Source organism: Chaetura pelagica, unplaced genomic scaffold (genome assembly GCF_000747805.2).
Source record: "Chaetura pelagica isolate M959 unplaced genomic scaffold, ChaPel_1.0 scaffold43, whole genome shotgun sequence".
Classification (NCBI taxonomy): domain Eukaryota; kingdom Metazoa; phylum Chordata; class Aves; order Apodiformes; family Apodidae; genus Chaetura; species Chaetura pelagica.
The window spans coordinates 674228-701317 of NW_009952803.1; the positions used below are offsets into that span (position 1 = coordinate 674228).

General features: G+C 41.5%; 1 protein-coding gene across 1 annotated transcript in view; it reads right to left on the minus strand.

The window, feature by feature from the left end:
• TRANK1 (tetratricopeptide repeat and ankyrin repeat containing 1) overlaps positions 1–17763 on the minus strand; it is a 39132-nt gene extending 21369 nt beyond the window's left edge. The window contains exons 1-11 of the mRNA XM_009994994.1: positions 17630–17763; positions 16115–16238; positions 14607–14757; positions 13540–13658; positions 10968–11051; positions 7456–7594; positions 6726–6857; positions 4707–4874; positions 2089–2250; positions 1487–1738; positions 444–620 (exon numbers count right to left, since the gene is read on the minus strand). Coding sequence (XP_009993296.1) covers positions 444–620; positions 1487–1738; positions 2089–2250; positions 4707–4874; positions 6726–6857; positions 7456–7594; positions 10968–11051; positions 13540–13658; positions 14607–14757; positions 16115–16238; positions 17630–17763 — 1642 coding nt within the window. The remainder of the gene's footprint in view (positions 1–443; positions 621–1486; positions 1739–2088; positions 2251–4706; positions 4875–6725; positions 6858–7455; positions 7595–10967; positions 11052–13539; positions 13659–14606; positions 14758–16114; positions 16239–17629) is intronic.
• Positions 17764–27090: the final 9327 nt, after the last annotated feature.

The window sequence follows — 27090 nt, forward strand, 5'->3', positions numbered from 1 at the left end:
CCCTTTGTTTCTTCCTAGATCATTCCTGTTTACTTCAATTTCACATTTTACAGGGTTTCAAAGAAGACCATTCCCTTCTAAACCAGCTTGGTTAAACAAGAATATGTTCACAAAACAGTAATTGACAGGGACAGTACAGCTGCTTGATTTCCCTGGTCACCTGAGCTGCCATTAACTCTCCTCATAGTCCCAGCCACAGGAACCACACAGTAGAACACATCAGCTTAACAGAGACTGATGTGTATTCTCTGGCTTGCAGACTCTGGGGGTTGAGATACAAACAACCTGATCTGCTGCTATCCTATCAATAAACAGCAGCAGAAGGGGTAGTGGCCTGAACAGGCAAGAAATGGGGATGTTTTCAAAAGCTGTTGTGAAAACAAGCAGTGTACATCTGCTAGTGTCCTTTGTGTCCCCCAGGCCCAGGCACACAAAAGCCTTACCTCCTTTATTTAAACAGATGGAAAGTGCAGCATGCAAAGGAGTATCTCCTTGTGCCATGGAGACATTTTGAGGATCTGCACCTTTGGTCAGCAGCAAATACACCAGTTGGAAATAATTCTTTTTGAGACATATTTGCAGTGGCATCTCAGAGCTGGTTCCAATCCTGTCTGGCAGAGCTGGCATGAAAGACATGAAAATACCAAGGGTTAAATCTAATACGTCAGATCTGCAAACTACACAAATTTCGAAACAGATTAAGATAAAGTTCTAAACAGTTAAAGATACATAATGATTGCTGAACGGGTGACCTTCCTTTTGGTCATCTTTTTACATGTACCTTAAAGAGTTATTCACTAAGAAAATCTTCAGAATCTCCTCTCATCTCCCACTAAGCTGAGCAATCAGTCCTCCTGCTGTGATAGGAAGACAGAAAGGCCAGAAGTATCTTCAAGTAAGTCAGTCACTGATTGAGACAAGAAACCTACTTGCACCTCTGGCACTCACGTGGCTGCGGCAGGACTGTGCATCCTTAATTTATAGCTAACATCAAATTATAACATGAAATGAAAAATGGCAGAGTAATCCCATGAATAAACCTCATGCAAAACAAGGAAAATTATCACGTCCACGCTGTCTAATAAAAGACATCTGGTCATGCCTCTGAAATCACTGAAGTAGTCAGTTATTTGTAACATAACAACAGATCAAACTCAGTCTATCAGTCAGGGTAATATTATGGCTGAAGACAGAGAAATTTAAAAAATGAAGAAGCTACAAGCAATGATGCAACATTAATCCTTGGCCTTTTACCAACCCTGACAGCCAAATTTCATTTGCAAAACATCTTCCATCCCATGTCCCCTTAGGGGCTTCCCCATGTCACACACAGAGGATGCAGCCAATGGATTGCACTCCAAAAAGCCCCTGCACTTACTCAATGCCACAGAAAACACATATTGGTGTATCTGAAACTACATTGCTCCAAACATGCCAATAAAATGTTTGATCTATTACAACACATTAACATTGTGCAGTTTTTCACCTCCTCGTTCGAGCAAGCATCTTATGAGGTGGACTTGCTTATCCGATCCATCGCACTGTTGGATAACGTTGCCAATGTCAACATCTGAAAGACTGCAGTTTTTGAAGAGTCCTACACCTGATGGCTCTTCCCCACTGGCTTTCCCTGTTAGCAGCAGCAAAACTTGATGCCACATTTGCTTCTCCAGCAACTGTTTTATAAAGCTGTTAGCACAGGCTTGAGGGATGTTGCAAACCACCCCTTCAGGGATTTCTGCAAGACAGTCAAGACAACATAACTCACTCAAAGCACATAATAAAAACCAATTTCATAAACTAATTTCAGAATTCATTTAATTGAAAGTACAGAACAGCAATCTTTTTATCCAGATGCTGACAGCCAAGTTTAAACGTTTTGATTCATCGCACTGAAATTTTGTGCCTATTCCGGTGGTTCTAAGTGCAAAACACAACAGCAAAAATAAGTAAAAGCACATTGTTCCATTAATATCAGTTGCAGGAAAAGGGAAGGGAAGGGTAAGAGCAAAAACTGTATGTTGACATCAAACACATTTTTCACAGCAAGTAAGTTTGGTGAAGTAGAGAAATGGGAACTTTCTGTACCTTTCATTGAAGACAGCAATTTCAGAAATTGTTTAACTGCATCTTCCTTCAATACATTTTTATGATGTGCTCCCTTTTCAGATTTGTAGAACCGGACAAACTGTTCAAGAACATCCAGCAAGGAATCTGTTGTATCACTTACGGCTCTGCTTTCATTTGCCCCTGAAAAACATCACAGATGTTGAAAGCCCAGTCAGTTCCTTGCTGGCCTGTTTTCAGGACAGGACTGTAATACATTACATCTCTGAGAAATGTGTAGTGGCAGGTTAAAATCAGATGGTTGAAACTCCTACTGCCAAAGCCAATCCTGTGACAGACTTCATATCCCAAAGGATATTTGATACACTCTTTACCATAGTACACTAGGTCAAAAATTGTAATAGTTCACAAGTTGATTGCATGGAAGCAGGATACTGCTGTCTTGCAGTGGTATCACTATTCAGAGTTTTTAGAGTAAGCCACTAATGTTTTCAGCAAAGCTTTAATCATGTGCCTTGAGCTTGTATGACTCTTCAGTGGCATTTCAGAAATACAGCCATAAAATAAATTTATCCTCTTAAAAGAAATCAAAGCAAAACAATAAAAAAAAACAACCCACCACACCAAAATCATGCCAACAAGTTTAAGAGATACTTAGGTAAAGAGCACTGGCAGGTTTTTAATTATGTCCTAATAAATGCCCTTAAATAAAAACTGGAAGACTTAAGCCTGACTTTCTTAAAAGCTTTAGAGGAATTGAAGAACATCAAAGACACAACAAAATAGCTTTAGCCCTTCAGACAAAAAGACAGATAAGACCAGTCATCTTTTTAGCAACGAGGATTAACCTCAGACTGTTATCTGTAATGCAGTGGCTTATTCTCCAGTCCTTTCATTTTACACTAAGCCTAGAAAGCTCTTGGGGGCTGTGCATTCGCAACAACAACAACACCACCATTACCACAAAAGACAGACTGAGCTACCTGGAAAACCAACCAAAGCAATTACCACCACCACTGAGGGAGTGGTGTTAACCTCCTGAGAACCACTGGGCTAAGACCTTCTGCAGAACAGGGCAGGAGATTTCTACAGTAAAGGAAGAGGACCTGTGAGAATCTGCTTGTCAGAAGCCACAAGATCAAAGTTCAATGAAACCTGGTGTTTTCCAGCAAACTTGTATGCAATACAAACATGAAACCAGGGATGTAGCCTAAAAACTTCACTTTTTGCCAAGTTTCATTTGCCTGTGCAGTCTTTTTCTCCATCTGTGCTTTGAGATCTGCATAACACAAGCAACTTCACATTTTAAAAGGTTATGCTTTGGGCTAATACAGTAATGATGGTAATACAAGTGTTGCCCTAAAAGTCCTGGTTGGTTAGTGCCAAGGAAAACAAGCAGATCACACACCAAGCCATCTCAGAAAGACTGTACTAAAGAAGTGCTTTCAAGATTAACAGTGTCCATATCTGGGACTTATTTAAACAGCAATCTAAACCATGGCTTGAAAAGATCTGCTGGAAGATCTAAAAAAAGCTCAGTACCTGAATCTCAGGAACACCTTGCCTAACCAGCTAATCCAACAGTTCTCATGGATATTCACAGCAGCTTCTCCAAATGGCCTCCTACGACTGGATCCTCTGCTCGAAATGTCTTTGGCGCACTAGTTTCTTTCAGAGCTAGGATGTAAGTAGCAACCAAGCTGTAGTGCCATGCTGCCAAGAAGGTGCACTCTGCAGGGACCCTCCAGTCCTGAGGGTAGACAGCTCCCCATCTCCTGTCCCAACTAGAATTTCTGTGACCATACTGCAGTACAGGCAGCTTAGGCTTGCTCTATTTGTTAGTGCAGATTAGAAACCATATCAGGGTTAGCCAGTCTCAACACAGTCATCACTGGGGTGGTATTGTACAGTTTGTATGTATTCGCATCCTTATCTATTGGCATGGAGAAGGAAATCCCCATGACTTGGACAATCACTTGATACATTAGTTTCCAGAATGGCAAATTATTTAAAAAAACAGACAAGTCAAAATCCTTTTCAAAACTGACAGGCTATTATAAAAAAGCAGACTGGAAACCAGTTTATCACACCACTTCATGACACTTCATATCAGCATTGGGTCAATTAGGATTTGTGTCCTCCTGTATGACAACAGATCATTCAAAAACCACCTAGAAATATCATTACACATTTTTAGAAACCATTTTGCAGTCTCCCCATACTTCAAGAGTGTAACAAAATTTTAGCTCCCCTGTTTTGGTTATGAGAGGCTCTTATAGTTTTAGTCTGCTCTGCTACTTTAAAAAAATGTTTCATTTTCCAAAAACTAAAGTGAAGGTAAAAGGTTAAAACTGAAAAAGCATAAAGATAAGCAGTTTATGTGTCAGGGGAAGCCTCATGGTAAGGATAAGGAAAAAAAAACCACCACCTGAAGTTACTTATTGCCTGATACACTAAGAGCATCACTTGGACAGCAGTCACCTTCAGGCAAGCACAAAACATTCATCATCCACTGATAGGAGATCAGAGTGACAATTCATAGGAAGAGTTACATAAAACCCACCCACTATTACCAATTACAAACAATTTTGTATCTAAAGGATACTACTTTAAAAGAGAAGTATCAGTCCATGTAATACCTGTCTGTTTCACAGAGGAAGTCTGCTTCTCGAGGTGACTGCTGACTGCTTTTACTGCACCAAAGTTTTTGTTCTTTTTCAAGATATCTATGACATATCTTGACCGTGCATCTGGAACAGTGGGGTCAACCCCATAATTCAGGAGCATGATCACATCTTCTGTTTGGCCTAAAACATCACATGAATAAACATTAGAGGAAGAATAATCCTCAGTGTTCAGAGTTTTGGTTTTGCTTTCTATTTTTAATTTCCTGGCAGTATTTCTAGCTTAATTTTAATATATTTAAAAAAATAAATCTATCTTCATTATTATTCACTGGGAAACAGGAGTAGAGAAACACAAAGTGACATGGTGCCTCATGAGCAGCTCACTGGCCAGAGGCAGTATGTTGAATTCACCTCCTTCCTTATGCCCCAACCCTGCTCTCCAGACTCTAGGAAAACAAACAAAACTAGGAATTTTGCTACTGTTTGGACAGTGACTCAATAAACCAGACTATTTTACATATTTGGGCATGAATATACACAGCCAGGCACTGAGCTTCTTTCCTATGCAACACAAGCCACATTATTTTCTTGGTAATAAGGGTTACAACAAGGACATCTAGTTTGACTAACCATTGCTTTCAACAAAAACTGCTATCCTCTATAGCATTTCACAACAAGCATTGCAGATCACATGTAAACACAGTAAGTATAATGGTGACTTACAACCTTGACACAATATCTAATATTCTGGAAGTTAACATGCTCTCTTCTTAGTATGCCACCAGGGGAAACTTTACAGACCTACAAGTAGCTGCTTGTATTTCTTTTGCCTAAAAGAGGCACATTTGCTAGAAGCCATGCCCTCAGGATAGCTGGGCAAGTGCAGAAATTCCATGTCACACAGGACAGCACTGAGCAATGGTGAGCAATTAAGTGTTAGACCACCACACATCCCATAGAAACATTACCACAGCCTCTGTTACGGCACATAGCAAAGACAAAACCTAAATGAACAAAAAATTGTGCAGGCTAGCACAAATGTCTTGCTTTGTCTGTCTAAGCCTTCCCATTCAAGCTATTTTAGGGATTATTTTTGTAAACATATGGGTGCATATTTTTATATATATGTTTAGACATATACTCTCTATATAATATCTATACTATATAAAGAAATAAACTTTAATAAGTATTTATATAATGCCTATACAATATAAAGAAATACATTTGAATAGCTAAATATAAAATCATATGCTCTCTCTTATATATACATACACTATATAAATAAAATTATAAACTTTTATACACACACGTGTGTTTATATATATATACACACACACAACGCAGTCTCTTCTGGAAATGCCTATCTCATTTAGCAACAGATGGAAATGCTGCAAAAGACTTGGTTCACCTTTCCAGAAAATGAAATTATTTAGCTACGTTGTGCAAATTTCATTCATACTATTAACAAGAGCCACTAGAACGTCGTCGCATTTAATTAGCTAAAAGTCTGGTGTTATCTTGGCATTCATGCTTATTTCCTGTTGCCACCTAGTGGGGAGAGTAAGAAATACAAGAAGCCAGGCTAAGTCGTAACATAAAATGAAAAATCCCACAGAAAAGATAAAGGAAAGCATTTAATTTTCCTCCTCTGACATAGCGCACCGCAACTCACATTTCAAATCTTCACCTATTTAAAAGGAGAGGACAGGTCTCCAAGTGGTCTAACGTGATTTTAAGGGCACAAACTTTAAAAGCACATCAAACTTCTATGATTGAAAAAAAACAAACAACCCTGCAGCATACTAGTCAAACCAAAGAGCAAAGAAAATGGTCACAAATGAGGTATACCATTTTTAGCAGGAATTGTTGAAGCTTTTAAATCCTAGTTACCATTATGACGCCTACATTCAGATAAAAGGCCTTTATTTTCTTCCTTAGCATGAAACAGGATCTGAAATTTTCTTCCACTACTCATTTTCCCATATTAAAGAAAAATCAACTCCACACACACAAAAAAAGAATTGTATTTACTGCGTTTCTGGGAATACTCATTGGAAGATGCCACAACATGCAGGAGCGTGCATCCATCTCTGTCCTGCTGGTTGAGCCTATCCTTCAAGTCTGGCCTCCGAGTTAGTAACCACCTGAAGAAATGGTTCCTTCCTGAAATGATAAAATAAACACTTATTACAAATGGTAAACACAGCAGAGACAGATCCTGCCTTTTTCCCCCCTAAAAAGTGGCAAGAAGTATCTGTAAGAAGCCTTTTCTCAAATACAGAGAGCAGAAGGAAGAAAACACAAAAGGAGTTATGGTAAGAGTCACTGTGGCATTGTGGGAGACATGACACTACATTCTCACTGACTTGCTGCAACTGCAATTCTGAGGTTGACTCTCAACTCTTCAGCACATATAGAAACTGCAGCTCCACACTAAGGTGAAAAGAAGAAATACTGTATTTTTGTCAAAGCTGATACATTCAGTTCTGAAAGACTCTCGTCAATCACACTTCAAACCACAGAACAGAACAATCATATTAGGTTTCTACCACTATGAAGCACAGACGATCAGAGAGTCTATACCATTTTCAAAATATTGCCTTGTTTGACATGCAAGATTATACCTAGATAATCTCATCTCATTAGTTTAAAAAAAAAAACAACCAACCACAAAACAAAACACAAAGGTAGAAAAAGCTGTAGCTGTCAGTTCTCTGATAAAGACCACCACTGTTATATTTCACCTGCTGATGCCACTCACTTGCTCTGATACACAGTTTGATAACAGCATGAAGCAGATAAACTCCAATGGTTTCAACTTTTGCCCCAATGGAAATTAGCCACTTGGCTAAGTCTGCTACTTCTTGCATCTTCTCACCATGCCCATACCACTCAGAAGTCTGATAACAAAGAAAACAATTACAATACATTATGTTAGATGTATGAAAGGCAAGTTTCTTGAATCCTATTTCCATTATTTTTATGACAAGAATCAGTGGGACAATAGTGATCAAACCCTACCCATTGTAAAATGAAACATTTATTACACATTGAACAATTTCAGTGGAAGCTCAAACCAAACACTTTTCTTCTAAGAGAGGTTCATGCATCTTAAAAGAATCTTGTCCTGTTCTCAAGAACCCAAAGTATATTTTTAATACATATTTCTACATTTCTTCTTTGTATCTGACTGCAACTTGCTGCCTTACACTTGTCTATTAAATGTTACTGTATCTCAGTGCCAATATTGCTGTAACCAAATACTGTGCCCTTTAAGCTTGGATGAGGCAGCTTGCACAGGCAGTTACCCCAAAGCAAGAGAAGTCTGGAGAAATACTTGAAATTTGGAAAAGGGACTTAGAGAGCAGAGGAAAGAGGTTTACGGAACTCAGGTAACCAGTTCTTTTACAGCTCAGGAAACACATGGATGGAAAGCAGGGCAAAGCCCTACTCTCATGCAGCTCAGGAAGCACCTGGCATTATTAAGAGAACAACAATGATGTGACTGCTCACACAAAGAAAAGGTGTTACACCTTAGGAGACAGATTTTTGGCCAGACAAAGCAGAAGGTGATCTGATGCAAGTATGGAATTTACAGGGAAGTTGACAGACTGAGATTGAAATTACACAGCCTAAGCAGAAGGCAGCTGAACCTAATAAGGATGTTCTGGCAAGGACTTAATGAACATGAAGCACAAGGGGTACAGCAATATGGGAAACTTCGGAAGTGGGCAGAGGAAGCTCAGATGCAAATTGAGATATATTATGCTTGAAGGATCAGGACATGAGGGGGTGCTTGAAAACAGCATTCAGACATAACTTCTCCATTTGTGCCAGTCATCTTTTTAAATAATCAGTCTTCACACATGCTTCCAACATCCACAAATAAAACTTTTTTTCTAACACCTCATGCCGAATTTTGACTGTCAAGAATTACTGTTTGTGCACAGTTACAAAATCAAAATACAACAAATTATATAATTAAATAGTGGCAGCAGGGGAAGCCTGAGCTGCCAGAAAGCTACGTTTTTTGTTTGCAAAAAAGCAGCAGTGCTTAGGGATCTTTCATCTTGATTCCTTCAGTCTTGCTCATGTATAAAGAAGCTGCTAGAATGGCTAAGACAGTTAAAGCCAATTCAGCAACAAAGGACACACCATTTTACAAAGGCAACCCACTTTTATCCTCCTCTCTCCATGAGGCATTTTTATTTGCTTCCCTAGGAAGAAAGGTTTTTTGCTAAGACACTCTACAGATGTTCTCTGTTGCACTGCCATGCTTTACTGCCACTGCAAGAAGCACATTCATCCCTCGCAGGACAGCTTTGCTGCTGCTCCCTGGGCTAGGGTGCTGCTAGGAGCTGCCAACCACAGCAGTGGTCACCTTTGCTTGGAAGCTGCTGTAATCCAAGGCTCTCGGGCTTTGTCCATGCTGCAGCTACACTGCTCTAGCACCACAACCCTGCTGCTAACTGGCCATGGGCTTGGCTCACCAAAGACCAAACCCTGAACAACCCTCCCTCCCCCAAAAAACTGAACAAACACAGGGGACGATGGCAGACTGCATAAAGCCCCACACAGGCTATCCCATGGCACTAACACAGCACAACTGCTTAACCACAGCTAACCAAGGCATGCCTGTGTATACTTATCCACTCATTCTTCTGCTATCCCTATAAATAAAGCTTATCCCCTTCGTCTTCAGAATTCCTCCCACTCACTCTGTCAGGAACCTCACTGAAATACATGTATAGAAAGAGGCCCAACTTGAAATTATTATGGCAAAAGCACAACAAGCACTGTAACAGCGATGGCAAATTCTGCTATAGTCCATCAATATGCCCTAAACTGCTCATCTGCCAGCCAGTAAATGCCAAGCAAATGTACTGTGTAGCCTACACAGTACATATCCTAAAGCTTCCATCAGGAAAACCACAGTGCTGTAAGAAATTTGGTATACTTCAGCATAAAGCCTAATTGAATTTCTCAATGAACACGTAACCGTATCTTTTAAAAGTAGATCTCATACAGCAGAACAAAGACATGGAAGAAAACTAAAAAAATGCAGCCAGAGAAGAATTTTTTCGTGGTCTATAAGAAGCGTTTCATGTAACTGCAATTGAAGCAAGCTGGGCATTTGCAGCATGATAACCCCCATACACTGTCAGATGCCTTCAGAAAGCTGGTATGTTACTGCTGGGGACACCAGCTGTTCCTGAGTGGCAGAGATGGTGAACTCCCTGTATCTCCTGGCTCACACTAGGCCTATGGCTACACCTAGGCTCCCAAGGGGCCAGAAGCAATGGTTGTACACCCCTTTAAGCATTCCAAGCATTCTGGTAGGACATCCATGCACAAAGTAAGCAGCAGTGAGCCCTACAAGGCCATCTAGCTCACACAGAAACATGGGCCTCTGTGGTGTAGTAGTGTGCAAGGCATGGCACATGCACCAGGCAGACCAACCAGCAGCAGAGTCTGTGTGTGCATAGTAGGTTCTGACAGCTGGAAGTTTTTATTATATCCTGCCAGCACAGAAAGCTTCAGAGGTTCCCATATGCTGCAGAACATGAAGAAGCACAGGATAAAGAAAAGAGCAAGTTTCAGAAGAGCAACATAAAAGATCAAATTCTGCTGTCTGCAGATGCTATCATCTCAGTGAAAGGCTTTAAGAACTATGGCTGCTTGGTCTATGACTACATGTTTTCATCTTGCCAGAATCCTCCAAGTCATTTGGAAAGTATCAGAGCCTTTAGGGAGAACGTTTAGCAATTGCTGCCTAGGTATAAAATAACCTACCAAAAATTAGGGGCATTGAAGGAAGGGAAAATTCCAGCACTGCACCCAACTCAATTCCCTGTAATCATACTCAGCACTATGAAGCAATCCAGAGACAGCCTAGCAAGGTATAAAAATACCATATCCCATGTGTGCCATAATCTTGGTCAGAAAACATAACCAACCTTCAGACATTTTTCAGCACTAAACTGGCAGGTTACAAGCATGATGTTAATAGCTTGCTGTACTTGAGAGGAAGATGTCTTTTTTTGGTCAGATTAAAGGAAGTATTACACACATGCAAATTACGGACTTTCTACTTTTCAAATTAAAAGGAACAAAATGGATGATTTAACACAATCATACAAGGTCCAAGTATTCTTTTAAATTTTATTTTTCTGTGATGTTTTAGCCTTGCACACAAGATGGAAAATCTCTCACAAAAATGAACAAGAAAAAAAGAAACAGATTTTAATTTAAAAAAAAACGATGCTTCTTTACCTCAAAGAGATTCTTCAGTGATAACTGGCTGACTCTGAGATTGGTGGGTAACTCTTTCTTCTCAGACAACAACAACAGACATGACTGCGGAAAAAAACCAACTTTAGTGGTCTTATAAGTACAGTTCAAAAGAAAAAAACCAGCAACTTTAGTGGTCTTATAAGTACAGTTCAAAACTGTTTTTCACTGCTTCATCAGATCTTGTATGAAAGCAAACAAGGGCTAATTACATTTCAGTTATTTTCTTAAGATCATAGCAGATTACTGAATCTCCCTTTCCATTTTTTAATTGAATTAATGTAATATACAATATACTGTGGGAAGCTATGACTGATGAAAGTTTCCTCAGAAACCAAAACCATGTAGGAAGGTCAGGCCTTAAAAGTCTCTCCAACACACTCTGGAAGTAACCCTTCACTTTAGGAATGGACCTTTACCTTCATGTGGATGAAACTTCCCAGCTACACCAACATCCTGAGCAGAAAGCAGGAAATACATACTGTATATTCTTCTATTTTCTGTTTCCCTAAAAACTTTGCATTGTTCTTTGAAAACCCATCTAGATTCACTAGAGTACAAGAGAAACACTACAGATGCCATCTATGTGGACTTCTATACAGTTCCCCTCAACATTTTTAGATCTAAAATAGAGAGATATGGGTTTGATGAATAGACTGTTGAATGGGTAAGAAAATGGCTGGATGGCTGCATCCAAGGAGTTAGTGTGGAAAACAGTAACAAGTGGTGACCCTCAAGGGTTTGCACTGGGACTAATGCTATTTAATATATTAATCAATGTCATAGACAACGGGAACTCATGGTGCACTCAATCACTCAGCAAGTCTGCAGGTGGCACCAAGCTGAGTGACAGTTTACATGCATGAGGAAAGGGATGCCATCCAGAAGGCACTTTTGACAGGCTTAAGGAATGAGCCCATGAAAACCTCACATAGACCAACAAGATCAAGGGTAAGTAAGGTCCTGCACCTAGGCCAGGCCAATCTCTAGTATTCAATATAGACTAGGTGATTATGGGATTGAGAGCAGACCTGGGGAGAATGACTTGGGGCTCCTGGTGGACAAAAAAAATTGACCATGAGCTAGCAATGTGTACTTTTAGCCCAGAAAGCCAGTCACACTCTAGGCTGTCTAAAAAGTAGTGCAACCAGCAAGTCAAGGGAAACAATTCTCCCCCTCTACTCCACTCTCATGAGACCTCACTTGGAGTACTGCATCCAGTTCTGGGGTTCCCAGCACAAGAAGGACATGGACCTGTTGGAGCAGGTGTAGAGGAGGACCATGAAAATGATCAGAGGGCTGGAGCACCTCTCCTGTGAGGACAGGCTGAGAGATTTTTGTCGTTCAACCTGAGAAGAAAAGGCTCCAGGGAGACCTCACTGCAGCCTTTCAGTATATAAAGGGGGCTTGCAAGAGAGACTTTTTAACAAGGCTTGTATTGACAGGACAAGGGGCAACAGTTTTAACCTGAAATAGGGTAGGTTTAAATTAGACTCAAGGAAGAAATGTATTACAATACATGTGCTGATACACTGGAACTGGTTGTGAGAGATGCAGATGCTCCATTATTGGAACTGTTCATGGCCAGCCTGGATGGGGCTTAAGCAACCTGATCTAATGAAGGATGCCCATGCTCACAGCAGCAGGGTTGGATGGGGATTGTGGGGCTCTAATCAGCCCACAGCAGTCTCTCCGTTGCTCCTTCTTCCTTACAATTCTCTCCTGCTCCAGTGTAGGTTCTCCATGGGCTGTGGCTGCTGTCAGGAATCTTCTCCTGCATGGTCTCTCTGCAAGCCACAAGGAAAACCCTGCTCCAAGCCCTGAGAAACTCCTCATCCTCCCTCCTCTCCTCCAACCCTGGGGCTTGACCATTTCTCACATTTTTCCCCCCTTCACTGTGCCCAGCAGCTTTCTGCCCTTTTTAAAACATGCTTTCTGAGAGATGCCATCATCTCTCATCTGAGGGGCTGTGCCCTGTGGTAGGTTTGCTGGATCTGGCTGGAACTAGCCACATCTGGTACAAGGCAGCCCTGGCCTCTCCTCACAGGGGCTCCTGCAGCCCCCGCAGTCAGTGCCTCACCACTAACACCCAAGTAATCATGACAATGATACATGTTTTTTACAGTCACCACAGAAAAGTGTTCAAATTCACCTTCCGATTTTTCTAAATGATACAGTTTCATTTAATAGCCATGTATGTCCACTGAGATGCTCCTTTACTGGTGGATCTTTCACAGACAGCTTCAAAAATCCAGCTTTTCATATAAAAGGAAAAGGGACCACAAACATTTTTTCCCTCCTCTAATTTAATTCAAGAAAAATTACATCAGATGGCACCATAACTGTAACAGAGACAACAGCAAGAGACAAATGGGATTTCAAGCTCATCACATCCCTTTGGGAAATAAATTTCAGAGATGATTTATTACTAAAAATATTTTTCAAGCCTTAAATTCAAGACGTTTGAAGCAGGGGACAAGCAATAGCCACGGCTTTGGATTTTAAAGATAACATGAGGTTACCCAAGCAGCAGGTGACACAGCGACAGACTTACCCGCCACATCCCTTTTTGGGCCAGCCTTTCTATCACCGCTTGCCAGATCAGCGCATCGAACCTTGCGCTGAAAATATAGTCATAGGCAGGGGGAAAAGTGGGTGGGAAGACTTGCTCATCTGCAAGAATAAGCAATCGGGAAAGCCATTTAGTATACCCAGCACTTCTAAAGTTGGGGTCTTAACTAAGTTACTTCATTGCACAGTAACGATTTCAGCTTTAATACGCAGGAGACTGCCAAACAGGGGCTTAAATATCCCTGGCCACCCAATCGATACAACACCTCATGATCAGCAACTAGTCTTTACTAATAAAGGGGGGGTGGGAAATTAATTCCTGCCCTGAAGAAACACTTCTAAGTGCCAAGACATTGTGAACCTCGTGGCGGTTCATTCACTTGTGGGGGAGCCCAGCTACAAATGCTGCTAAAACTAATCATTGTGCCTAACACAGGTCTACAAGTTCAAGTAAATGCAGCAGGGGCACAAACCAAAATCTCCTGGCACGCCTGTGAAGGGGAAACAAAACCAGAGAAGGAGTAGAGGGCAGAGAGACTACAGGGTGGACATGTCTCAAAAAACCCCACACAAGTCCACAGAAAGGCCAAATTCCCTCTTTCAATGCTGCCCATTATTACCTGAGGGTAAGTCCCCCACACTGCACTCGTAAAATGAAGCTTAAGCTGAGTATTTTCTAATTATTTACAAATCTATCCAGCCAAAAAAAACCCGGTGGTTTGGATAAAAACTACTAAAGCCTTATGGGTCTGGAGCACCAGAACTCCACTCCAACTTAGTCTGACTTGGAACTTTGAACTTGTCTAACTATTTCACAATTGACATGTTTTTGTGAGACAACACACTCCCTTACGCAGCAATTTGGCATTGTTGGCAAAACTGGCCCAGGTTCACTACAAGTTTTTCATATGGCCACTCAACATAATCCTCAGAGCCCTGGGGTACTAAGGATCAAATGAATGATCTCAGAAAGGACACTGCACCAAGGATTTGTGTTGTCATCACTACTGAAAGGGTCTTAGAAAAATTGAGCTCTAAATTCGAGTTTACCATTGACACTTATGAAGATTCCTGCTACAAAATCAGCAACTTGAGTTCTATCTGCAGAAGCATTCAGGAGAATCAAACCTTTATGAAACATGGCAATTGCCTGGTAAGTGTCTGATAACATGATGAATGAGTGGCCAGCTCTATAATAAGCCTGAGAAAAAAAAAAAGAACAAAAGAAGACCATTGTTGGGAAAACTTTACTACAAAAATCATTATTTTTTTTTAATACACACCTGATTATGCTATAAAAATGACATGCAGTACAATTTTTTACAGCTTCTTACAGGTCCAAAGAAAGTGCAATAAACATCCCTTGAAATTCACAGTATACTACTGATGTCATCACAGAGTGATAAATCTTGGAATACAAAACTTGGAAAATAACTACAGGATGAAAGACATACTGTTAGCAACTATATTTTATCCCTCCCTGGACAGGATTTTTGTCACAGAGTCCAGAATATATGCTTATGTCCCCATGTCACTGCACTTTGGGTATTTGCCATAATACATATATTCTTCAGTCAGCAGCACCTGAACATGTTTACATTCACCACTGAACTATGTTGTACTGGCTCAGTCACAGTGGAGTCAATTTGTTCAATCCAGGTAACCAGAAGGCTGCAATACATTACAAAGTGAAGTGATATTTGCAAGCAACTTCACCGCATCTAAATCAAATGTGTTCTACTAAAGTCTCTGGGAGTCTGCAGTGGTTAGTCCAGAAGACTATTTATTGCACATAAAAGCCAATCCAAGTGCAGGGCTCCATATAATAAAAACTGTACAACTGCTACTTACTCCTAACAAATGAGAACTCGAGTCAATGGGTACTTATGCTTCTGATTAATTACACAGTGATTACATCTAAGTGTACTGTTCTGTCCACTGGAAATACAATATGACCTTGATCACCACATATCATTCCCAGGAAATGTAGGCTTATTAAACGTGTAAAGAATAGTAGGGCACACTGCCCAAGGAGCCTTCAAAGCTAAGTCCCAATCCCAGACCTGACAGCTGCCAGCAACTGATGAATCTGTATCATGAGCCAAGCTCTGAAGGACCTCAAAGCAAACACAGAGCTGGTGAACCTCACCATGAACATGATCTGCATAGCATGCCATGGCCTGACCAGCAGCCTGGCTGGTGCTGCATCATCTTCCTGCCTCCAGCACCACTGGGGCACATAAGATTTTAGTGCTTGCTATCACCTTGTCTGAGTTATCAATAAAATAGTTATCTTTCATTAAAGCATTGGGTCTCAACAAGAAAGGCACCAGTAAGAACCAGATGTTTTGGTGCAAAAGACAGCTGCTTAATTTTATTAAATGTACTATTACAGCAGTAACTCTGAAGTTCATATAACAGAGTCAGACATCAGTTCCAGGATTTCACGCTGTATTTGCTTATCACACCTCAAAACCAAAACACAATAAAAAGCAGACACTGACACTTGTTTTAACAAGTAAGGCATGCAAAAACTACCAGCTTAAACAGCTGAATACCTTCACATACTCCGGATCCCAGCGTAAGCTCTGCTGGGCTGAAAAGACAGCTTCTGGCCATTTTCCAAGATTGTACAAGGCCGTTGATTTGTTGCAGTGTAACACAGCTATGTCCCTGGAACACCTGGAAACACATTTTTAGCATATCTGTTTATTTGCTTGAAAAAGAATGCACCATACTTTATAGTTAGCAACAAGAGAAAATAGTCCATATATCACTCATGTAACAAAATTAGAGGTAAAAAATGGAGTTGTAGAAAATAAAGATTTGAACACCAGCTCTAAAATCTCTTAGTGACATCCTAAGTGATACCTGAGTGATACTCTGAGTGGTATCTTGGTCTCTTCTGAAGCAGAAAGCCACCCCCCTAAAAAAACCTAAATACATTTTACTGCATCACCAGTGGATTATGTCAACAGAATTATCCACATTTACACCAGCTAAGAAATAAAGTATTTAGAGAAAAGAACATGCTAAAGTATACAAAGCATCTGCTGGATCCAAGAGAGTTTCTGGGAAGAGATGCACACAAATTACAGTGCACAGGGTACTGGGGAGCCTGGAAAGCCTGTCCTGTTTGCCCACAAAGAAACAGTATGCAGTGGTGCTGCATCCTTCACCTTATTCCTATCTGCTAATTAACACTCAAGAAAGTTGTTTCAACTACTCTGAATGTGTTCAGAGCATACTCTTGCATACAAGCAAATCCTGACAAGACAACCTGTGGCAAGAGGAAAGGAGACAACGAGGAGCAGATCCCTGCAGCATGACAAAGCCACACTGCCTGTGAGGGGCAGGCACCACAGTAGTCTCAGCTCTGTCCTCTCTTGGTCCTGCTCCCTGCATGTGCTCCAGACTTATTTTACTACTTAGTCTACATGGCTAGTAGGCAAAATAAATGAATGATTTGTGTTAAACTGGGTTAACAGCAGTGCTAATACATGGCAGTAATGAGTATTTAATAGTTAGCACAACACTAAGATATTTCATAATTAGTAAGCAACTGACATTAACTGATGAAAATAAGCACTTAACATTTGGAAAGAAATACCCAAAGAACTCTTCTCCTAAAAGAAACATTTTTAAACAAATAACAAGAACAAAGTAACTTGCATGAATAATTTTAATCAGATAACCCATGTGACAACAGGCCACAGACACAGCCCATACCTGGCAGAACCACAGAAAGTTTAATCCACAGGACATCAGTTAAGAAACAGAAGTAATTTAACAGAAACCGACATGGTTTATGCAAAATTAATTTGAGCTTTAATTACATTAATTTATAATTGATGCTTAGCTAAAAATATTCAGATTACAGTCACTAACTAATCTCCCACATATACGTCAGGAACAGCAATTCCTCTTTAATTATAAAATTGGTACACTAAAGAACATGACAAAAGATACAGAAAATCAGATGTCAGGGCAAGAAATACAGTTCTGAGTTAACTGTAGTACTGTACAAGCCTTACAATCTTACAGTTTACATCTTGTAACTCAGGAATACTTACGGGAACCACTGCACCAAATAACTGAGGGCATGTAGAGCTTGATCATACTTTCTGATGGCCAAAGAGTAATTTCCATTTTTAAAATCCTGGTTCCCAGCTTGTTTCATAAGCTGTGCATGTTCCATGGGATCCATGCTAATTAAAATAAATTTTTAAAAATTAATCAAACAAATGCACTGATTTATGAAACACTTCTTTCCCCAAAATTCACTTACATTTTCATCACTTCAAAATCTAAGCACCACAAGGCCCATCACTCATTTACCCCTGGCCCCTGCTGGGATGGGGAAGAACAGAAAGAAAAAGGTAAACTCATGGGTTGAGATAAGCATAGCTTAACAGGACAACTCAAGGAGAGCAGAAATAACAATATTACTAAAAAAGAATATATGATGCGAGTGCTGAATTATGTCATTCCCCACCACCCACTGACCCATGCCCATCCTGCTCTATGATCCCTCCTTCCCATAGCCACCTGCACCCTCCCCCAGGTTATATACTGAACATGTCAGATGATATGGAATATGCTATCCTGACTGTGTTCCCTCCCAGCTTCTTTAGAAAACTAACTCTACCCCAGCTGAACCCAGGATTTTTTGCTGCAGTTGGAATAGTAAAATATAACTCAGGTGATAACCTCATCTCTGCTGTTGATGCTTCAATTTCCATCTACTTTTTAGTCAACCTCAGCTAACCAGATCTGCCATTGGTACGCATTTTATTCCTTTTTTTTCTCCCTAGTCTTAGACCATATTTTTTAAACTACAACTCCAAATTTTTTTAAATGTGTGCACACACTAAATGCTAGAGGAATCGTGACAACAGCAAAGAGAACACAGTTCATATGCTTAAGGAATACACAAAGCTATAAACTTTAGTTAAGCAGAAAAACTAATTTACTTGCTTTTTATTTATATTTATGACTTTTGTCCAGCCTCTCTGGCTAGACATTCAATAATCCAATGTAGAGAAATCTAAATGGAAACTTCAGTACTGCATTAAAATATTGTAACATGTATATTAGTAATGTATGAGGACCTTGAATCAGATTTAAAAGAGTTATTAATAAAAATATAGCAAGCAGCTGAAGAAAAAGGGTGAGAGGCATCAACTGTAAATGATTGAAAAAAATCATTAAAATTGTAAAATCAGGTTCATAACTTGTGACCCAAAGACACACAGGAGCTTATCAGGAATTAATATTTATTCCAACACTACTTAGCCCTCCAATAAATAAAAATATTACCACAGATTCGGATATTGGTCAGGAATATTAATGCACTACACCACCACAACTACTTAAGAATTTCTAATCTTTTTTGACTAGTCTTAACATGGATGATAATAAACCCACAAGTGCACATGCACCCAGAGAAAAGGAAAAGCCTCCCCGCTCAGGTAACCAGAATCACTTGTCCAGTAGAGACAAGACTCAAAGATATATCTAGGATAAATGTATCACTCACCAAAGATGAGGTCACTCAACCCCAAGAAGTCTCCTTAGGTGGTATCCTGAGCTAAGGGAGTAGGCTTCCTGGCAGACCCAATACTCCAAGGGAAAACCCAACCATCTACCCAGCAAGGAGCTCCATTGTTATAAACGAAACCAGATCTAACCTGTGGTCATTCATCCATTATTCTACCTGGCCCAAGACACCCTACTTACTGGCTGCGGACCCTATTCATCATCAGGTTCCCCCCTGGCAATCCCCAAATTGCCCTGAAAACCAGGTGTCTCCCAGCCTGCCGGCAATGCCACAGCCCAGCAGGAGGTGAGACCAGAAAAGTCAGTGCCACCTAGTCTGACCTAACAAAGGAAGGCTCATTAGAGATTCTTTTGCCACCTCCAGACAGCTTAACAGATAATGTAACAACAGCAGCAGCAGGGGTAGAGGGGGACAGGCGGGGCAAGAGTGCTCTACCATAGTAAGGTGAAGCTAACTAACCACATTGCCAAGCAGCTACATAAAGGAAACAAACACAGGTGGAAAAACAGCTACATGTCTGTTGAGAAACAGCACATCAAAAACACAGACAAGAAGGAAAATCCAATGCTAAGGACTGCACAGAATGCTCCTAAACAGATGGATTTTACTATAAAAGCCATTTTCATTACCTGCAAAAACCTGTACCAATCTCACAAATCTCAGTACTATTAAATAACAGAAGAGTCCAAAGGTCCTTTGTGGCAGGACTGACATGGAAAAAAGGGCCAGGACTCTTCTGAGCAACAGAAAATTCTGCAGAACACATTGCAAGCTGAAGACAGAGAGCCAGGAGCCTCCTTCCAAGATGTTTGCCAGAAGAGAGAAGGGAGCAAAGGCCCCACTTTCTCACCCTTCTGTCCTTTTATAGGGTATGGCAGAAAATAGGAGGGAATACTGAGATCATCCAACCCTTCTCTGTTCTGCCTCCTGGACATCCAACGGTTCAAAGTAATGTCTTCCATCTCTCCTGAGCTTGGCCATCAGAGGCCATTGCACCAATCTCAAAATTAGTTCCTGCTCCCTCAAACATTCCACCCTGTATTCCATACCATTTGTTTCTGCCATACTCATTCATCAGGTTGTGATTTGTCTTTACACAGCAGTTTATTGAATCCATGTTGCAGGTTTTCATCCATCATGGCAGTCTCAGAGCAGGAGAGACGATGTGGAGTTTATCAGGGTTCGTGTCCACATGCTGCAGGTTCATCTTGAAGTTCCTAGACACCACTGCACTATACTTGGGTTGGAGACCCACCTGCTCAGGCCAGTAGATCTTTGTCAGTAGAGCCCAGAAGCCATCCTCCTGGATGTTACATCACTAGTTCTTTCTAGTGATGTTACCTTGCTCCAGTACTCCTGCACACAGAGCAGCAGTGGGTTTGCCATCCTATCTATTCACATTTTTGCCATGGCCATGCAGGGTAAACCACAGAGAACCTCATGTTGAATTGCACCTGCCTTGAGCTGGTCTCCTAGGCAGCCATCTGTTCCTATTGCCTGAAACATGGATCCATTCTGGAGGAGAATAGGTGTTATTAACACCTCCATCTTGGTCAGACTTATCATGCAGCCTCTCCTAAGAGGCTCTGCAGTCCTCAGCCATCTTTTCCACAGCAGAGACACAAGCCTGTAGGGGGTTAGAGACACTGTCTTCATATTGGCTGAGCTACTAAGCAATTCACTGACAACTGCTGGTGTTTTGTCATCTTCCCCAAAGATCCTTTCTCCTAAAGTGTGGGAGAAGGAGCATAAATCCTTTGTCATAAAGCACAGGAAAAAAAGGCCCCGTAGGAAGGACACCCAGGTATGAACTTTCTTAATGGAGGCCTCCTGCATGGAAGTTCATCAATATCTGCAGGTGCTGCCCACCACCACATCCATCAGCCTCCTGGTCTGCCAGCTCTCTCAGATGTTTGATACCTTTCTCCATGCTGTTCTATTTAATAGAGTGACATTCAAAATCCTCCTTAAAGGGACATCAGTTTCTTACAGCTGTTGGAAGAACTCCTCCAAAGACTGAGTGCTGGTTTTTCTGACAATGATTTCTCTCTGGTTACCAATCCCAACTGCAGAGCCTCTCTGCCCTTCAGATAGATCTATTGTACCTGCTGCATTGTCCCAACACCACAGTGGCCATGTAGTTAGCAGCTCGCCCTCGTTAAGAATATAATCCTTTCTTAGATTTTGTAACTCCTTCAGAGCTATGGTTCAAGCAGCTATCTCAGAGTCTGAGTCACTATCCTGTACTGCTTCTGCCTGGAGCCAACTCTGCCCTTGAGCCATGTTTTCCATGTTTATCTCTGTCTCCAAGACACACCACTTCTCACCAGGCAGTTTTGACTTGCTTAAATGTTTTCTTCGGGTCATTACCAGACTGCATTGAGTAAAAGTGGTTTTTCTTGCCATTGAAATTCCTGCCTGTGCCAAAACAGAGTGGGGTGGGTAGCAGCAGCTGTTAAAGCAGCCATGTTCCCGTGCAAATTTTCAACAATGAACCACCCCTGGAACACATTCAGTCAAAGCGATAATAGTATCAGATAATAACAGCCCCTCCTGAGGTCTCCGGACTCAGGCAGGGCGACTTGTCAGAGAAAGTAGCAGATTGATTTTTCATAATAACAAGAATCATAAAGTAGCACCCCAAGTGCCCAGGCAAATCCTTAACCCAACTCATCCCAGCATGAATTACTATCCAAAATAAATGGTAAGATATCAAAGATGGGAGACAAGACAGCATTGCAACCAGTAACCTTAAACAATAGTCCCAAAAGGCGAGATATAACAAGTCATGCAGGGACAGCATGATGAAAATAATTTTGTTTGACCTTCCAGACCTCCGTTTTAAAATACTTCTTTTCCTTTAATTCGTGCCCCACACTGGGTGCCATTAGTTCTACCACTGTTTAGTGGGCGGTGCAAACCAAAGAACAAGAGAAATAAATTGCTCTTTAGTACTCCCCTCCATCCTCCCAGGGGAGGATAAGAGAAATACGGAAGAGAGACTTTAAGGCTGGAAGTCAAAATTTGAAGCGATTTAGCAGAACAGGGAATAAACAGCAAACCATGGGATAATAATAAAAAAATATGAATATATACAAAATCCATTTTCAATGGCTGCTGATATAATTGTTCAGAAGTCCCTTGTGCCACAGCCAACCTGGGAAAAGAGACTAGGGCTCTTCCAATGGAGTCAGATCCTGCAGAGCACATGGTGAGCTTAAAATAAAGAGCACAAGCCTCTCTCTGAGATGTCCTCCAGACAAGCAAAGAGAGACAGGAAGGAAGAAGGGATAGACTTTTCTACCCTCCTGGCTTTTATAGGGTATAGCAGAAAATGGGAGAGAATACTGAGCCCTCTCTGTTCTGCCCACTGGATCCCTTGAAGTCCTGAACAATGCACTGTTTCTCTCTAGGTCCTTGTACCAATAACATAAAATTAGCCTGTGCCCCCACAAACCATAACAACAGTCTAATAGGACGGAAGTTAAATAGTAATAAATAATAACAAGAATACAGCAGGTGATGCACAACACAATTGCCCACCATCCACAGACCAAGGCCCAACCCTCCTCCAAGCACTGACCAGTGCCCCCTGGCACCATTCCCACAGTTTATAGGCTGAGCATGATGTCATATGATATGGAATATCCCTCTGGCCAATCTGGGTCAGCTGTTCTGGCTGTGCCCTCTCCCAGCTTCTTGTGCGCCCCCAGCCTTGCTGCTGGCAAGGCATGAGAAGCAGAAAAGTCCTTGATTTGGTGCTTAGCAACAACTAAAACATTAGTGTGTTATCAACATTATTCTCATACTAAATCCAAAACATGGTACTGTATCAGCTACTAGGAAGAAAATTATCTCTTGTCTCAGCCAAAACCTCAAATGCCAAACCAATACCTCAAACTCTGTGTCCAAACCTGGTAAGTAAGAGATGTATCCAAGGACTAGATGAAACAAGGGGAGCAAGTGGAATAGAAACACAAGAAATTCAAGCTCTGGCCTAGGACCCTGCTCTGGACAGGGCTGGCCTGAGTAGACCTCCCAAGGTCCTTCTCTAAATTACCACTGTATTTTTTTTATTTTTATGCAAACTGTTATAAAAAAATTATTACTAATAACTAAGCTCAGCTGCCTGACATCAACTAGCCACACACCAAACTCACATAGCTGACATCAGTCAGCTTCACCTCCATCCCTGGAAAGGTGATGGAACAACTTATCCTTGGCACAGCTGTCTCTAGGCATAACTAGGATAGGAGGGTCATTAGGAGCAGTCAATATTGTTTTACCAATGGAAAGTCATAATTAACCTACCTGATAGCCTTTTATGAGGACATAACCAGGTGGCTAGATGATGTAGTAGAGTGGATATGGATTATCCTGATTTCAGTAAAGCATTTGACATCATCTCCCTCACAGCTAAATTGAGGAAGTGTGGTCTAAATTATCAAGGAGTTAAGTGAATTATGAACTGGTTGAAGGAAAGAAGACAGAGCACTGTGGTCAACGGGACAGAGTCTAGTTGGAGGCCTGCATCTAATGGAGTACCTCTGGGGTCAGTACTGGGGCCAGTACTAGCCAACATATTAATTAAAAAACCTGGAAGAAGAAAGAGTGCACTGTCAGCAAGTTTGCTGATGACACAAAACTGGGAGGAGTGGGTAACACATCATAAGGCTGCACTGCCATTCAGAGAGACCTACACAGGCTTGAGAGTTGGGTGGGGGAATTAACTGAAATACAAGGACAAGTACAGAGCCTTGCTTTTGGGAAAGAATGACCCCATATACTGTACAAATATAGAATGGGGACTGAGCTGTTGGAGAGCAACACAGGGGAAAGGGAACTCGGGATCCTAGTGAACAGGAGGATGACCATGAGCCAGCAATGTGCCCTTGTGGCCAAGAAGGCCAATGGCATCCTGGGGTGCATTAGAAAGGGTGTGGTTAGTAGGTCAAGAGAGGTTCTCCTTCCCCTCTATTCTGCATTGGTGAGGCCGCATCTGGAGTATTGTGTCCAGTTCTGGGCCCCTCAGTTCAAGAAGGACAGGGAACTGCTTGAGAAAGTCCAGCGCAGAGCTACAAAGATGGATTAAGGGAGTGGAACATCTTCCTTATGAGGAAAGGCTGAGGGAGCTGGGTCTCTTTAGCTTGGACGAGACTGAGGGGCGACCTCATCAGTGTTTACAAATATGTTAAGGGCAAGTGTCAGGACAGAGTCAGACTCTTCTCAGTGAGGTCATGTAATAGAACAAGGGGCAATAGGTACAAGCTGGAGCATAGGAGGTTACATGTAAAACATCATAAAACACTTATTTACTGTGAGAGTGACAGAGCACTGGAACAGGCTGCCCAGAGAGGATGCAGAGTCTCCTTCTCTGGAGACATTCAAAACCCACATGGACACATTCCTGTGTGAGCTACTCTAGGGGATCCTGCTCTGGCAGGGGTGTTAGACTAGGTGATCTTTTCAAGGTCCCTTCCAACCCCTAGCATTCTGTGATTTGAGGGAGCAGAAACTAATTTTATTACACTGATGCTAAGACTTCTGATGCCCACACCTAACAGAGACAGAAGGCATTCAAAACCCTTTGACGTCCAGGGGGCAGAACAGAGAAGGGTCAGATGACTCAGTATTCCCTCCTATCTTCTGCCATACCCTATAAAAAGACAGAAGGGTGGGAAAGTGGGGCCTTGGCTCCTTTCTCTCTTTTCTGGCAAACATCTTGGAAGGAGGCTCCTGGCTCTCTGTCTTCAGCTTGCAAAGTGCTCTGCAGAATCCAACTCCATCTGTTACTGAAAACAGTCTTGGGTCTTATTACCATGTTGGCTCTGCCATAAAGGACCTTTGGACTCTTCTATCCACTACCATGAACATTTGGTTTTGTGTATCTGTAAAGGTAGATATATATACTTTGTGTATTTCCCATTACTTTCCTACTTGCTACTACTCCTTCTCTGTTTGTTTAAACCTGTTCTAGTTCTAATTTCCAAGCTTAAAGTCTCTCTTCCTTATTCCCCTTGTTATCTTTTAAGGGTGGAGGAGTCAGAGAGAGCAATTACCTTCTCTGCTTTTTCTTTTGGTTTACCCTAATCACTAAAACAGACACACTACTTAGCAGCTCAGTTCCTTTTCAGATACACAACCAACAAACAAGACCACAGAAACAGCACCCAAACCCAGTGAGGAGTATTGGGCCAGCCCTGCAGTAAGCCAAGAAAAATGTAAAAAAACCAAAACAAACAAGAAAAACCCACAGTCCTAAAACGTTACAAATAAATCCTCTAGAGTAGGGATTTGTGGCTGACTTGCCCACAGGAAAGGCATTATGCCAGGAAGAGAGATAGCAAGGAAAAGGAAGTCAAAAGCACATCACTAAGAACATGAAAACACTTGCCATGAAACGAGATGGGTGCAGATATCCCAGGCACCAGCTCTGTACCTGCTGTGTACCCTGAACACTCCTCAGGAAACCTTTTTTTATATCCACAAACAGGGCAACAAAAACCTGACAGACTGGCTCCTACAGAACATTTGGGATGTCTTGAGGCTGTCCATAAGGTACCTTCATGTCACTGACATTACACCCCATTTTGGGAAGCCCCCTAGAAAAATTATAAGGAAAAAGAACACTGCTCAAAGCAAAAAAAAATATATTAAAAAAACCCCAAATAACCACAGCAGTCTTAGCCTACAGGCAAGACCTCTATACATTGCTGATTAACTTAGCAACAGAGGTTCTCAAACAAGGTTATGATGCACCATCCTGGATTTAAGGTGGCATCTCAGAACACTCTCCTTCCTTCCCTCCTTTCCTCACAAGCTGAGCTCATACCGAGCTCACATGGACTTGCTTTCGTGGAAAACTGCTTTACAGCCTGCACCAGTGACAGGTTTGGCCTTGTTCCCCAGCACATCCTGTTTTGCTAATGAAACAAAACAAGCTTTTCTGTTTTCAGCTTTAAGTGATTCTCCCCCTTTGCAACCTACAAGTAAGGGAACATACGGTTAAGGAAGGCAACTCCAGGGTTCCATGTTCAAGAAAAACTCTGTATATACATATTCATACAATTTCCAGTAAATTAAGGAAGAACTTGCATCTCCCATTTTATGTTCCATATTCTACCTACACAGTGTCATTACTAGTTCACAAAACAAAACAAAAAAAACCAAAACCTTGCAAAAAAACCCATAAACAGTTAAACCTGCTTCCTATCCTCTGAAACAACAACAATCTTGAAATCCCTAGTCAAGCTCAGCCATGCAAGACCTGACTCAGTCCAAGAGGGAAGTGTTTACACTGCTGCAGTTGTTTGCTCAGCCTACCCGTGTTCCTGTCATCAAACAGAGCTGACCCGGTAAAAAAAGCAATGACAACAAACAGACTCAACATATCTTTTGTACAGATTAGCTCAACATGATACAACATCTCAAATGGGAAAAAAGACAACACACCAACCAAACAAGAAAAAAACCCAAACAAACACCAACAAAAAACTATAAGCCAACAATATTCCCCTAACAACAGTTTTCCAGCTTGTGCACAGCTCACAGTCAACATTAATACATGATGGTAAAAGCACTGGTAGGAAACACTCCCTTTTGCATATTTTCACAGGACAGCAAAGCCTCTTCCCATTTGCAGTAAGCCCTCTCTAGCAACCTGAAGCTCATTTCCTATAAACCGGGCAAAAAAAAACACAGGGACTGACGAGACATCTTGTTTGCTTCTCCTTCCGAAGTGCACTCCGTGCCCAACCTCCACCGCCAAACGAAGAAAAAAGTCTGTTCTGTTCAGTGACCACTCCGCGACCTTGCACAAGAGCTTTGCCGTTCAGGGAAAGGATCCAAAACCACTGAAGACAATGCTTAGCCCAGGGCTGTGCCAAAGGAGTTGCTCTTTCTTCTTTTCCATCACCACACCTCCCCCAGCTCCAAGCTGTGCCAGGCCAACAGGCTCTCCAAGATGCCTGGCAA